At 41.7% G+C, this 16,062-nt stretch overlaps 1 protein-coding gene across 2 annotated transcripts in view; it reads right to left on the bottom strand.

The window, feature by feature from the left end:
* Positions 1-1,058: 1,058 nt before the first annotated feature.
* MSL3 (MSL complex subunit 3) overlaps positions 1,059-16,062 on the bottom strand; it is a 53,324-nt gene continuing 38,320 nt past the window's right edge. The window contains exons 13-14 of one of the 2 annotated variants that reach the window (XR_008958624.1): positions 6,593-6,703; positions 1,059-6,049 (exon numbers count right to left, since the gene is read on the bottom strand). Coding sequence is in view for 1 of the 2 variants with exons in the window: in XM_057310055.1 (XP_057166038.1) it covers positions 6,700-6,703 (4 nt within the window). In the remaining variant the exon portion in view is untranslated. Of the gene's footprint in view, positions 6,704-16,062 lie in introns of both variants that reach the window. The other variant, XM_057310055.1, reaches the window with a different exon arrangement.

The raw sequence follows: 16,062 nt of genomic DNA, 5'->3' as shown, positions 1-16,062 counted from the left end.
TCCATGTCGTTGCAAATGACAAGATTTCATTCTCTTTTATGGCTGAATAATATTCCATTGTGTATATATATATATATATATATACCACCTGTTCTTTATCCATTTGTCTATCAATGGATACTTGGGCTGCTTCCATAATTTGGCTATTGTAAATAATGTTGTTATACACATAGGGCTGCATATATTCCTTCAGTTAGGTTTTGTATTCTTTGGGTAAATACCCAGTAGTGTGATTAGTGGATCATAGGGTAGTTCTATTTTTAACTTTTTGAGGCACCTCCATACTGTCCTCCACGGTGGCTGCACCAGATTGCATTCCCACCAGTAGTGAACAAAGGTTCCTTCTCCACATCCTCGCCAATACTTGTTGTTTCTTGAGCTTTTAATTTTAGCCATCCTGACAGGTGTGAGGTGATATTTCACTGTGGTTTTGATTTGCATTTCCCTGATGATGAGTGATGTTGAGCATCTTTTAGCTGCATGCCTTTAATGATGTAGTCTCAGAAGTCATGTATTATCACTTCACCTCTATTTATTAGAAGCAAGACACTTAGTCAAGGCCACACTCAAGGGGAGAGGATTAGACTCCACTTATTGAAGAATGTGTCAAAGAGTTTGTGGACATATTTTAAATCATCACATAAGGCAAGAGAGAATAGACAAAGACTTGAGTAGGCTTGCTGGTAGACCTGAGGCAAACTTCATTTCCTGTAAGAAGGTGATGACAAGCTACACAAACCCTTCATCCTTTGACAACTGCCAAGAGGTCCAGGAATAGGCCTTTGGAACTGGCTAGAACAGCCTCTGGCAGGAAAAACAACTTCTAGAATTCTACTTCCTCAACTGCTACAGTTATTTGTCCTTGCAACTGACTCTGTTGTGTGAGGGGTCTTTTTTGTGAGGCTTCTTGTTCACATACATATGTTAAGAGCCAAATCCTAATCCTTGGGTCGCTCCTGAAAATAGTAAGGTTAATTATTGAAAGTCAATAAATGTTTTTCACTTTTTCTGATATCAGCTTTTATATGCTCAAAAATAATATGTCAACATAACTTTGATTTTGAAAAATAATCAGTTTATTAAAGTTTCCAACTAAAAAACTAGCTCTCAGCTTTTTTTACATTCAACTTACTAATCATATTACTGTATTTATTAATTTACCAAATTTTAATGATCACTCCTCGGGGATCTTTAATTAATGTTTCTTCCCATTGCCAATGTACTTGATTAGACTCTCTTTAGTATGTGAAACAGCACTTAAAATTTTAATATATTCTATTTCTTTTTTACATGTTTCAATTGCATAACAAACCTTCCCGAGTACTTAAGTAATATTTACAAATCTAATAGATTAAATTTGTAAATATGTTGATAAACTTAAGGTTTCCTGAATTTTTATGATTACTTATAAATTTCATTAGATTTCAAGCTACAATCATAAATTTAATAACTAAAAAACACACTTTGAATTTGTATCATAGAAGTGATAGTTTATTTTAATAGGCCAAATTCTCTTAAATATAATAAACACTTAAAATACTAAATATGTATAGGTTATTCTTTTTTTTTTAAGATTTTTATTTATTTATTTGAGGGCGAGAGAGAGAGAAAGAAAAAGAAAACACAGAGGGAGAGTGAGAAGGAGAAGCTGACTCCCCGCTGAGGAGAGAGCCCTATGCAGGGCTGGATCCCAGGACCCTGAGATCATGACCTGAGCCAAAGGCAGACGCTTCACTGACTGAGCCGCCTAGGCGTCCCTGTATAGGTTATTCCTAAACACAAAAATATTAATGCTACAGTTTTGATTCTCTTAAATTTGTTTCTAAACTCTAACTTTTCCTCGGATTAAAAGATGTTTACCCACTAAGGAACTATAACTGTTTCCTTAAGCACTCAGCACCTTGATGTTTTCATTCAAGCATTTATGGCATGCCCCAAGAATGCCGGGTTACCTCCCCAGGTGATGTTTGGGCTTGTCTTCTAGTTCCCAGTGAAAAGGCCCATGCCTCAGCCCCTGAGATGCTTTTACACAACCCTCAAGGAACAAAATGAGCTCTCTTTATAGCTGATACATTAATGCTCTCCATACTGGATGGTCTCACAGTTCAACTCCTTGTAATCTGACACTTGAGTCTGCCAGTGAAAGCCTGGAACCCCTTCCCCAAATCTAAATGATTAGGTTTTGAATATATTTGGCTCATGAAGATGCTGGATACTTTCTCCTCTAGCTCTAAAGACTTGAGTGAACCCTGTAGTCTTTTCATATCCTTACTATCATTAAAAAACAACATTCAACTGACTAAATTTGAAAGTCCAATTGGCTTTAAGTGATTCACGAATCAGGCAGAATCCCATCTAGCAAGTAGAAGGGAGCTCTGCAGAGGTGAACAAAATGGAAGGTTTTTATGGGAAGGAAGATGGGGCAAGGAAGTTATTAACCAAAAAATGTTCCAGGCAAGGTCATCTTCCCTTAAGGGGAAGAAGGGGGCGGTGTCTTATGCAGATGACCTCTTCTTCTTTTGGGAGATGAAAAGGGCCATGTGACAGATGACCTCATTGGTCCTTATGGGAAAATTCCTGACTGACCAATTCCTGACTACATTTCTGGAAGAGGTTGAAACTGCAATGAGATTAGATATTAAGCCCTGGTTTGGTGTCTGGGACTCAGTGGCTCCATTTGGGGGCTGTGGTTTTCTTTTTAACACTATCTAGTAAAGTCATAGTACTGTAGTTACTAAAATAACATACAGCTGGAGAAGGGATTGTGGGGGCAAAAATGGAAGCAGGAGGGAGAGTTAGGAAAGTTTTCAGTGGCCCAGGCAAGACAGGATGGTGGCTGGGACCAGAGTGATACTGGTGGAAATGGACATATGTGCACAGATCAGGATTATGTTCTAGAGGTAACCCTGGCAGGACTTAGTGATGAATTGTAACTGTGGGAAGAAAGAAAGGAATCAGGGAGAACATCTAGATATTTGCCTGAGCAACCAGGAGGTTGGTGCTACAGCAAGCACGAAGACTTGAGTGGGAAGTTTCAAGAGAAACGGCAATAATTTTCTTTTAGACATGTTAAGGTTGAGATGCTACTGATGTGGGAAACAAGGCAAAAGAAAAATTTCCTTACTACTTACAGTCCATTGACAAGTCCTTGAAACAGGCAGAGTAACATTCCTCTAGGGACTCAACTACCTCGATGTTAATACCTTGCTAAGGGCAAAAGGCAATCTGAGCCCGACCCCCAGGGTCCCGTAGGTCTTCTTTAACCTATAAAAATTCCTTTGGAAACTTCCTTTATCTCTACCCCCAAGATATATGTTAGCAATCATCCCCCAGCATATGACCCACTGATATAACATCTAAAGGGTCTCCTGACTGAGTTTTTACTAAACAGTAATAAATGACATTTTCTTAACAATAGCTAGTCCCCCAACCACCTTGTTTCCAAAATACGTTGGAGGCTTGTGCTATCCTTCACCCCCTCCCAATTTGAAAGTATATAGTCAGTCACCTGTCACAACCCCAGTACAGTTCTTTCTGCCCATGGGTCCTGTCCCTGTGCTTTAATAAAACCACCTTTTTGCACCAAAGACGTCTCAAGAATTCTTTCTTGGTCATCTCTCCCAGATCCCACTACTTCATACCACATCACTATGATACTGTGATTTATAATAAGATACTTATCTTTGGTCTTGTCCCTGTTTCAGGAAGAGCTCCTAAAACACTGGGAATTTCATAAGTGAGGAGCACGGTTAAGATGTCTTTTGTTATGTTAATGAAGTGACTTTCAGACTGTACCTAAGGATGGGGGCTGGTTGCTAATAGAGCTGACCATGTAAAGGTTTGGAACTTTGGGTCCCATCCACTGACCTCTGGGGAGGGGAGAGGGGTTGGAGGTTGAATAGATTGTCAATGGCCAGTGATTTCATCAATCATGCCTATATAATGAAGCCTCTCTAAACCCCCCCTCAAAAACGGTTGGGGTTTGGAGAACTTCCAGGTTGGTGAACTGCGGAGATGTGGGGAGAAGGCATGGAGACTGTACGTCCTTTCCTCTCCCTGGCCCTGTGCATCTCTTCCATCTGCTTCTTTCTGAGTTCTATCTTTTCAGAATAAACTGGTAATCTAGTAAGTACAATGTTTTCTTGAGTTCTGCAAGCTGCTCTAGCAAAGGAATGGAACCTGAAGAGAGGGGCATTGGGACGTCCAGCCTATAGCAGGTATGTCAGAAGTGCAGATGGATGGCAATGTAGACTCGTGACTGCCTGGTGTTGGAAGCGGAGTGGGCAGCAGTTTTGTAGGATTGAGCCCTTAACCTGTGGGGTCTGACACTATCTCCAAGCAGATAGTGTCAGAAATCAGTTGAATTGTATGACCCCGAGCTGGTGTCGGTGTTGGGGAATTGCTTAGTGATGTGGGGAAAACCCCTCCGCATACACACTGGAATTGGGTCCTAGAATCGTCAGGTACCCTTTAGACGATCGAATGGCAATATCATATTACAAATTTGAGCCTGAGGGGCTGGAAGAAAAGTCTGGGCTAGAATTACAAATTTGCAAGTCATCAGCATATAGACAGTAGCCGAAGTGGATAAAGTCCCCTAGGAAGTGAGAGTCGAGAGCTCAGGAGGGAGCCATGCAGGCCTCCAGCTACCCCATGGGGGCAGTATTACCTCGAGAAAGAATTTTTGTGAGCCAAGCTTTGGTGGTTTTCACAGACAAGATGGAGTTTGTGGAGCCCCAGGTGGGGGGAGATGGGGAGAGAAGTGGGTGGGGAGTGAGCTCCAGCACCGAGACAGAACGCAGGGGTGTTTTTTTCATCAGACAGTCCGACCCTTCAGCTTTATCTCCAGAATAAAAGACAAGACTTGGGTTATCCACCACTAGGTGTATTTGCTGCCTGATCTAAGAGAAAGACCCGCACTGCCCCTTTATCATTTCTGTAGAAACTAAATCACAACTTTCTGCCTATGGTGGACATTGTTTATCTTCAGGTAAGCAGGAATAGGTCTTTTCATTATCAAAGCTTTGAAGACACGCAGTTCTTTATGCTAAGATTTGTGACAAATGGCATTGCTTTTGAAAAATTAGACTTCTTAAATAAAATATGTTGGTTCCAAATAACCTACTAGTCAAATATCTGCTCACTCTTATTGTGATGGTTAAATTTTATGCACCAACTTGTCTAGCTACTGTTGGTTGGCTGACCAAACACTAGTTTAGTGAAGGTATTTTGTAGATGTGATTAACATCTACAAGCAGTCGTCTTGAAGTAAAGGAGATTACTCTCCATATTGTGGGTGGGTCTTATCCAATCAGTTGAAGGCATTAAGACCAAACACTGAGGTTTCCTGGAGAAGGAATTCTGCCTTAAGACTATAAGAGAGCAGTCTTGCCTGGGTTTCTAGCCTGCTAGCCTGCACTACACCTTTAGAACTTAGGACTACAACATCAACTTCTGAGTTTCCAGCCGGCCCCACAGATTTCAGATTTGCCAAACCCTACGATCACATGGGCCAACTTTTTCAAATAAAATTTTTAAATGTATGTATGTATGTACATACACATATAGATACACACACATATACATACACATACACCCTACTGGTTCTGTTTTTCTAGAGAACCCTGATGGATAGAGTTACTTATTCACATATTTCATGTAGGCAAACATTAAGAAGAAAATTACATTTAACAAACAAGAAGTATCCTTGGTGCTCCCCTAAGTCTGTGTACTGCCCCCTGGTACATCACAGGTGCTTCATACATCTTTGACAAGTGGAAGAAGGAAGACTAGAGGAAGGAATTTCCATCTGCAAACTTTTCTGGAGTTTCTGCTTGGAAATAGAGAGGGAAGTCCTCTAGAGCAGCTGGCCTTGGTGCTGATAAAGATCATTCTCAGCACCTCTTGGAGGGTTCACCATGTGCCACTCAGAAAAGAAAAGGGCTGATGAGTTCTGCATAGAAGCTGAGGGAAGAGATTTCCAAAACCGGAACTATTTCCAGAGACAATATGCCATTGATAAGAAATTATTTCAAATTGCGAAATGCATCTGTGTAAAAGAAACGCATGTAAAAACCTGCACATTCTTTTGTTAGCAAAACTGAATTCAGCTAGATAGATAATCTTTCCCGTATTATTACAAAGCGAGTTTTACATTAATTAGCAAGCTCTCCCAACAGAATGAAAGGCAGCTGATTTTCTAAATCACTTGCTTACTAATACATGATTGCAATTTAATAGGCCACTATGAATAGCTTATTTTTAGGACATATGTTTTGCATGCCATTATTTTCACAAAGAACTGTTTTGTCATGTAAGTTTGTTTTTCATGTCGCTGACAGATTTGTATATAAGTAGTAAATAAGAAATACCTTCATAGAATCATAGGCCTAAATGTAAAAGCAAAAACCATTAAAGTTTTTGAGAAATCATAGGAAAATAGCTTCTTGACCTTGTAGTAAGCAAAGCTTTCTTTAAACAGGACCCAAAAAGAATTAACCAGAAAACAAAAAGTGATAAAGTGCACTTCATCAAAATTAAACGCTTCTGCTCACCAAAAGACCCCTTTAAGAAAATAAAAGGCAAGGGGCACCTGGGTGGCTCAGTTGGTTAAGCGTGCAACTCTTGATCTCAGCTCAGGTCTTGATCTCAGAGTCTTGAGTTCAAGCCCCACGTTAGGCTCCACACTGGACATGGAGCCTACCTAGAAAAAAAAAATGAAAAGGCAGACCACAAACTGTGATTGGATTTGTAATATACCATGAATGACAAAGTACGTGAATCTACATGATAAAAAGAGCTACTACGAATCAGTAACAAAACGACAGAAAACGTACTATTTTAAATGGGACTTGAAAATACGCTTCACAAAAAAGATATAGATGGCTTTAAATAAGCACATGAAAAGATACTCAGCACCATTAGTCAACAGGAAATGCAAATTAAAAGCACAATGAGGGGCGCCTGGGTGGCTCAGTGGGTTAAGCATCTGCCTTCCGCTTAGGTCACGATCCCAGAGTCCCAGGAGAACGGAGCCCCGCATCAGGCTCCCAGCTCAGGGGGGAGTCTGCTTCTCCCTCTGACCCTCCCCCATCTCGTGCTCTTTCTCTCCCTCGCTCTCTCTCTCAAATGAATAAAATCTTTAAAAAAAATTTAAAAAAGACTAAAGCACAATGAGCTACTACTATAAACTCAATAACATGGCTTAAATGAAAAGGTTAGCATTAATAATAGTGATAGCTAGGATGTGGAGCAAGAGGAATTCTCATATATTGTTAGTGGGGGTGTAAAACGGTATGCAATATACTTGGAAAACAGTTTTGACACTTTCTTATAAATTTTCCATACTCTTACTCCTAGATATTCCACTCCTAGGTAGTTATTCAGCTGAAATGAAAACATACGTTTACACAAAGACTTACACGTAAATGTTCATAGGGACTTTATTGACGGTAGCCAAAAACTGGAAACTAACTTCCATCAACAAGTGAGTGGATAATCAAATTGTGGTATATTCACACAATGTTACGTTACCCAGGAATACAGAAGGAACAAACTAATGACACATGCGATGTGAATGAATCTCAAAATCAGTATGTTGAATGAACAAAGCAGATGTGGACGAGTACGTATTGTATCGTTCTCTTTATAGCAAGTTCTAGGACAGACACAACTTCTGTAGTGAAGAAATCAAATAGTGGGTGGGCAGCTGGGGCTGGAGGTGGAAGAGTTGGAGGTAGATCTGACTGGAAAGGGACATAAGGGAACTTTCTGGGGAACAGAAATGTTCCATATCTTGAGGGAGGATATGGGTACATAGGTGTATTCTTTGATCAAAACTCATGGAACTGTGCACTTAAGATCTTTGCATTTAAAAAAAAGAGACCTTGGGGCACCTGGGTGGCTCAGTTGGTTAAGTGACTGCCTTTGGCTCAGGTCATAATCCTGGAGTCCCAGGATCAAGTCCCGTATCAGGCTCCCTGCTCAGCAGGGAGGCTGCTTCTCCCTTTGACCCTCCCCCCTCATGCTCTCTCTCTCTCAAATAAATAAGTAAAATCTTTTAAAAAAAGAAAAAGACCTTTGCATTTTACTGCGTGTACATTATGCCTCAGTAAAAATTTCTTCTTCATGGGTAACATACATTGTTGCTTCCGTGTTTTCCCTACTCATAAGAAATTTTCCAGAATCTTACAGTTAAGATTATAGAACGTAAGATGTTTTTTCCCCAAAGGCTCCAAATAGAGCATGATTCTAAGAAACTACAGCAAGCGTTCTAACACTGTTACACAGAATGTTTACTTTCCATAAAAGAGGCAGAATGTAATAACGAGTTAGTATTTGATGCTCTTTCTGTGGGCTGTACCAGCATGGAGAGTAGTAGGCACGAGGTCACACGAGGAAGAGCAAAGAGCATTCTTTGCAGCTCACCTGTATTCAGTGTGGTCTCACTGGCCGCACATGTCATGACATCTTATGCCTGTGTTCTATCGTGACAACTGTGCAGCTCTCAATATTCTGCTGTGGGGCTCTGTGACCAGGTGGCCGTGGTCCCCTCTCAAAATGTTGTTGGCTCTGTGGTCCCCAAGCCTCTCCAGTGACCCCTCCAACCCCCACCGGGGCAGTCCCAACACGCCACCGGCAGTGCGTGGGTGCCCTCCATTACTTAAAAAAAGACTCCTACTTTCAGTCCCCTCTCCCTAGAACTGTGGCATTTATGTCCATGAACTGGGATGGGTGGACAATTCGAGAGTGTGCAAGGAGCTCTTCTTGCAATGGTTTCTCTGTCCTTACTGGGCTCGGAACTGTGACGTCTTCACCTACGCCGGGTCCACTTCTAACTGTTGGCCCGGCTGTTGGAGGGAAATTTCAAGGAGTGTGAACCTCAGCTGCTTCCCCCTTGGCTTGGACCTTAAACAAACCATCTGGCTCTCAGCATCCAGTGTTCTACCCTACAGATTCCAAACCCCGATCCAGGCAGGGGCCCATCACCCCGTTTTCCCCCAGCACTCTGGGTGGAAGTTGAGAAATGATGTGTACCAAGTAGGAATATGTTGATAAGACAGCTAATAATTGGGAACAGTTTAAAGAACTCAAAGGTTAGCAGGTTTATATTATCCCAAATTTATAAATCCCTTTTTCGCATTTTGTAAAAGCAGTTGAAAAAATTCCCACCTTATATAACCCTTTGGGCCGGCAGCGCATACTGGATTTTTGATACACTGAATTTTTTTCCTCAATTTCGTGTTTTGAGGTATATTTCTGAATGGAAATCATCTTTAAACTGCTGTAATTCTACATACCCAAGCTTATGCGATAAAAATGCATGTTCATAAAGACTGTGCCAAATCAGGAAGATGACAAGTTTTTCTCTTACCTGAGAAAAGTCTTTTCTTTCAGATACATTTATTGACCCTGGACCCACTTATTGTTTAAAACTAAAAAGGCCCTGTTTTGGTCTTCTACCCATCTGAGTGCAGGAACTAACCTTAGTTTATAGCCAAACCCCAGTAGCACATCTTCACTGACTGAAATCAAAAGAACGGTTTCTGCAAAATTAAGTATGCATCACACTTGAAAACGCCGATGTCGAAGAGAAATGAAGACACTCTAAGGCACGTCTTTTGTCCCAGACCGAAGCGCAACAGACTGAAGTTCAGTTTAGAAGGCCGGAACTGTAATGTATTATTTTTCACCCTAGCCACTGTGCTGCTGAAATGGAAGAAGTGGCTAATCAGTTACAGCAGCTAAGGTGGAACACTGTGTAGCGCGTAATCTCCGAGGCTTCAAAGAAAATCCGTTTACAAAAATTCAGAGATACATCAAAATGACAGGGGGAATAAAAGTGCCTTCATTTTCAATTAACACCAGCCAGAGTTTTAGAAAGCTGTAACATCCTTATTCGCCTTTTCTCTACGTCTTCTAACATCTTCCAAGTTGATCATAAACACGTCGTGGAAATAGAATTGATGGGATATTTACAAAAGAGATGTTTTCAAGGGACACTAATAATATATTTAAGCCCAAGATCTACCTTTCCAAAGGGACATAAATTACAAGTGACAGAATACAAGGCACACAAGAATGCATTAAACTGTGAAGCACAGAGCAGACAAAATCACAGGAGATGTCGTCTAGTGGGTATTTATTGAATACCCACTGCATGATAGAAAGTTCCCAAATTTCTCCTGACGAATTAGTATGCTTTCACTCTGTCAAATTATGGACTGTTTAAGAAGCTGACTCAAAAACAGAAGCATAATATATCACCATGCTCAGAACCAACAGGGGAAGAAACGACAATATTCAGGATACTATCTTCTTACAAATGACTAAATGAAAGCAGAATCGTGTGTGTGTGTGTGTGCGCGTGCACAGGTGTGAAGGTACACATACACACGCATCTTCATAATGACAAAGTGCTTTTTCTCGACCTCATTACGAATGAAATATGCTCGTGTCTTCCAGTGGGGAGTGCCCTCAAAAGGGTTTGGTAGCTGTGCAGCAGTCTGACTATTGTTGATGCTTTGGTCTCATCTCTTTCTTTGCTTCTCTGCCTGGACACCTGCTTCTCAGACCAAATACAGACTTTTGACCTCTAACTTCACGCGGCGTGTAGCAGTAAGGCTATGCACACTGCTCTGGGTAGCCCAGCCTCAACTTCATGATCACCGCTCCCTCAGCCGGTTCGTTCGCAGGCAGGGCGGACTCTGCGCTGCTAGGGACATCTGGCGATGTCGGGAGGTATTCTGGATTTGACACAACTGGGCAATGGATGCTATTAGCATTGAGTTGTTAGAGGCCGCAGATGCTGCTACATTTCCTCCGATGCATAGCCCCCCGGGACAAAGAATGATCCCGTCCAAAATGTCAGTAGTGCTGAGCCTGAGAAACCCTGCTCTACAGTGGGTGTAACTAGTTAGGTCTAACTAGGTCTACTGTGTGACGGGCTCACTGTGAAGCAGTTTTATTTAGGGAGTTCAGATGCAGAGGGTTGAATTAATCAAATTCCCCAGTTTATGGCACATTTTCATCATTGAACTCTACAAGACCTTCTTTTATTTATTTTTTATCCCCTTTCCCCCATTCCACCATTCTAATGCATTTGATCTGTATCCTTTTGTTCGTATATGACCTTATATAGCATTTAGGCGTGTGTTTGTATATATGCATTTTATGTTACACACATGGCCTTGGGATCTAGACCCAGAACATTCTCTTTCAGACTTTCGTTTTCACACAGCACTGTTTTTAAGGTCTACCCATGCTGCTCCAGTGTGCTCCTTCTGTTAACTCATATTCCAGAGTATACTTTCATCACAGTTTACTAATAACTGCCCTCCCCACACCGCCCGTGGTGGCATTTCCAATGCTCCACTACCGTAAGTGTCATAATAAACACCTTTGAAAATGTTCCTTATGTATCTGTGTGAGAATTTCCCCAAGACATACAACCAGGAGAGAGATTACTCAGTGCTATTTCAGATATTATCACAATTGCTCTTCTAAGAGATGATGTGAGATAGGCATCATTGTTTTCCGTGATACAGATGGGGAAACCAAAGCTTCAAGGGATTATATAATTTGCCCAAGGTTAGCCAGCAGAGCTAGCATTCAAATGTCTGTATTTTCTGAAGTTCACACCTTACTTTCTCCTTAGAAACCTCTAGATGCAAAAGAGAATGAAGCCCAGAGCAGAACTGGCACTGACAGAAGGGAGCCACGGAGGGATTTGTGTGAGTCTGCACTCACATTCTAGACTCTTCTGCCTTTCCCCAGATGAAGTCTCTTCCTCTCCAGCCTTTTATTATTCCCCAGGATCTTCAGTAGCAAATCTGAGAAGGGCAAGGACCGATTACAGGGAAGATAAAGAGGACTGACGGTCTGAGGCTCAAGCCCAAAGAACACTTCACAGAGAAACTCCAAATGTTTCCTGGCATGTGAATGAATGTCTTCACCATTCATTCTTCCATTAATTTTCTTTCTTTCTTTCTTTCTTTCTTTCTTTCTTTCTTTCTTTCTTTCTTTCTTTCTTTCTTTCTTTTTAGAGAAAGAGATAGAGCAGGAGGGATGGGCAGAAGGACAGGGAGAGAGAGAATCCCAAGCAGGCCCCTTGTCTAGCACAGAGCCCTACATGGGGCTTGATCTCATGACCCTGAGATCATGACCTGAGCCAAAATCAAGAATTGGATGCTTAACCAACTAAGCCACACAGGTGCCCCTCTTTCATTCATTTTCAATATTAACTGATCAGCTACTATGTGTGTGCCAAGCAAAACTTATCATTTGGGGGACTGTGTTCCCATCTGCGACTCCCACATTACAACCAGAGAGTGCCCTTGCTTGGACTGTTGTCTGAGTCGTCACATACATGGTCTTCAGGGAAAGGCCAGATGCCATGACCTGGAGCACAGAGGGGAGGGTTGGCAGCAGAGCCGGGACTGGCCTCTGTCCACGAGACCCCACTGCACAGGAGCTTGTCAGAGACCTCCCCCTGGCTCAGATGGTCAGACCTTGGTCAGTAGGGCCCCCTTGCAGCACGCCACACACAGCAAGGACAGCAGGGGGGCTAAGTTTCCTCCACGTGACAGCACAACTGCCTGGTCCCAAAACAATGCATCAAGGGAACACAGAACCAAGGCTTAAAAAGTCATCGGAAGATGGAGGGAAGGTTGCTAACCATCATTATTTTCACATATCTTTCAGTTGAATCATGTTTAGAGGCTTTAAAACTGGATGTGACTTTGACTCTTTGGACCCAGGCAGGCGTAGGTGGAGGAGAAGGAGAGTGGAAACAGCCCCAGCCTGGGGGCCAGATAACGCAGGCCTGGGTCCAAATGCTACTATTGATCCTCTGAGCAACTGTGAGCAGCCTAGCTTCTCTGCATCTCACCAACCTCCCCTGAGAAAGAGGTGACACTTTAGAGTATGTTCTAGTGCACCTTACGGGTCAGTGAGAGTCCCTCAAGGGCCCCTCAGGATGAGAGGGTATGGTAATGGGAGCTCCAGCACCTGCCCACTTTGTCCAGTTTTATACATTGACTTTGCATATAAGAATTCCTCTTTTCACAACAAAGAGGTGCAACACTAAAGAAAAATTTTGAAAATGATTGTCCACGATGACTTTAAAACTCTGCTCATGGGTGCCTGGGTGGCTCAGTTGGTTAAGCGTCTCTCTGCCTTCGACTCGGTCATGATCCCAGAGTTCCAGGATTGAGTCCTGCATAGGGTTCCCCGCTCAGTGGGAAGCCTGCTTCTCCCTCTGAGCCTCCCTGCTCTCGTGCTTTCTCTCTCTCACTCTCTCTCAAATAAATAAATAAAATCTTAAAAAAAAGAAACTTTGCTTAGTGTTAGACATTTTCTGCTGCTGTGACTCATTCCACTTCCCTTGACCTTAAAGAGCTGGCTTCCTGTAACATTCCCTTCTCCTATAAAACAAAAAAAAATGAAGAAGGAGTCATATTAGAGTGGACAGGACCTACTTCTCCACTAAGCACAATAAGTCCAGGGCCCACAATATGTTTAGAGGCCTACGAAAATTATTTTAATTTTCATTTCTTTTAAAGTCAGAAGAGGAGCTCCTGGCTGGCTCAGTCAGTAGAGCATGCGACTCTTGACCTCAGGGTTGTTGAGTTCAAGCCCCACATTGGGCAGGGAGCCAACTTAAAAAAAAATCGGGGGTCGCTGGGTGGCTCAGTCAGTTAAGCATCTAACTCTTGATTTCGGCTCAGGTCATGATCTCAGGGTGGTGAGATCGAGCCCTGTGTCAGGCTCCATGCTGGGTGTGGAGCCTGCTTAAGATCCTGTCTCCTTTTCCCTCTGCCCAGCTCCCCTCAAAAAAGAATTAAAAAAAAAAAACCAAAAATTTAAATTGAAAAAAATCAGAAGAACCATACGTTACCTTGGAATTAACTTAACCAGAGACGTAAAGGACCTTTATTCTAGAAACTATAAATCACTCTTAAAAGACATTGAGGAAGACATAAAAAGATGGAAAGATATTCCATGCTCATGGATCGGAAGAATTAACATAGTTAAAATGTCCATGCTACCCAGAGCAATCTACACTTTCAATGCTATCCCGATCAAAATACCGAGAACGTTTTTCAAAGAACTGGAACAAATAGTCCTTAAATTTGTATGGAACCAGAAAAGACCCCGAATCTCCAAGGAACTGTTGAAAAGGAAAAACAAAGCTGGGGGCATCACAATGCCGGATTTCGAGCTGTACTACAAAGCTGTGATCACAAAGACAGCATGGTACTGGCACAAAAACAGACACATAGACCAATGGAACAGAATAGAGAGCCCAGAAATGGACCCTCAGCTCTTTGGGCAACTAATATTTGATAAAGCAGGAAAAAACATCCGGTGGGAAAAAGACAGTCTCTTCAATAAATGGTGCTGGGAAAATTGGACAGCTACATGCAAAAGAATGAAACTTGACCACTATCTCACACCATACACAAAAATAAACTCCAAATGGATGAAAGACCTCGATGTGAGACAGGAATCCATCAAAATTCTAGAGGAGAACATAGGCAGCAACCTCTACGACATCAGCCAAAGCAACCTTTTTCATGACACATCCCCAAAGGCAAGAGAAACAAAAGATAAAATGAATTTATGGGACTTCATCAAGATTAAAAGTTTCTGCACATCCAAGGAAACAGTCAGAAAAACTAAGAGGCAGCCCACGGAATGGGAGAAGATATTTGCAAATGACACTACAGATAAAGGACTGGTATCCAAGATCTACAAAGAACTTCTCAAACTCAATACACGAGAAACAAATAAACAAATCAAAAAATGGGCAGAAGATATGAACAGACACTTTTCCAATGAAGACATACAAATGGCTAACAGACACATGAAAAAATGTTCAAAATCATTAGCCATCAAGGAAATTCAAATCAAAACCACACTGAGATACCACCTTACGCCAGTTAGAATGGCAAAAATAGACAAGGCAAGAAACAACAATTGTTGGAGAGGATGTGGAGAAAGGGGATCCCTCCTACATTGTTGGTGGGAATGCAAGTTGGTACAGCCACTCTGGAAAACCGTGTGGAGGTCCCTTAAAAAGTTAAAAATTGAGCTACCCTATGATCCAGCCATTGCACTACTGGGTGTTTACCCCAAAGATACAGACGTAGTGAAGAGAAGGGCCATATGCACCCCAATGTTCATAGCAGCAATGTCCACAATAGCTAAATCGTGGAAGGAGCCGAGATGCCCTGCAACAGATGACTGGATTAAGAAGTTGTGGTCCATATATACAATGGAATATTACTCAGCAATCAGAAAGAATGAGTTCTCAACATTTGCTACAACATGGACGGCACTGGAGGAGATAATGCTAAGTGAAATAAGTCAAGCAGAGAAAGACAACTATCATATGATTTCTCTCATCTATGGAACATAAGAACTAGAATGATCAGTAGGGGAAGAAAGGGATAAAGAAAGGGGGGGTAATCAGAAGGGGGAATGAAACATGAGAGACTATGGACTATGAGAAACAAACTGAGGGCTACAGAGGGGAGGGGGGTGGGGGAATGGGATAGACCGGTGATGGGTAGTAAGGAGGGCACATATTGCATGGTGCACAGGGTGTTATACACAACTAATGAATCATCGAGCCTTACATCGAAAACCGGGGATGTACTGTATGGTGACTAACATAATATAATAAAAAATCACTATTAAAATAAAAAAAATAAATAAAAAAAATAAAAAATAAAAAAAAAAGAAAAGAAAAGAAAAAAATCAGAAGAAAAAAAATAGTAATGTATATATAATAATTAATCCAGCCTGGATTATATTGTCTTTATGTCAAAATAGTGGGAAAATATAATATTTATTTTTATTTTATTTATTTATTTTTGTGTGGAGGATGGGGTCACCATCATCAGCCCTGGTACTAGGAGATACCCAGTCTTTGGGAGACAAGCAGATCTGGTTCAGATTCCTGCTTTTTTCTTATTAACTGCATGCTATTCATGTCTGTGTCTCAGTCTGTTCGTCAGCTAAATGGGACTACAGAGCCCTCCGGCAGTTGCTGGAAGG

Source organism: Ursus arctos, chromosome X (assembly GCF_023065955.2).
Source record: "Ursus arctos isolate Adak ecotype North America chromosome X, UrsArc2.0, whole genome shotgun sequence".
NCBI classification, from domain to species: domain Eukaryota; kingdom Metazoa; phylum Chordata; class Mammalia; order Carnivora; family Ursidae; genus Ursus; species Ursus arctos.
Note: the sequence above shows the minus strand (reverse complement) of the source record. Positions and strands in the feature narration are given on the sequence as shown.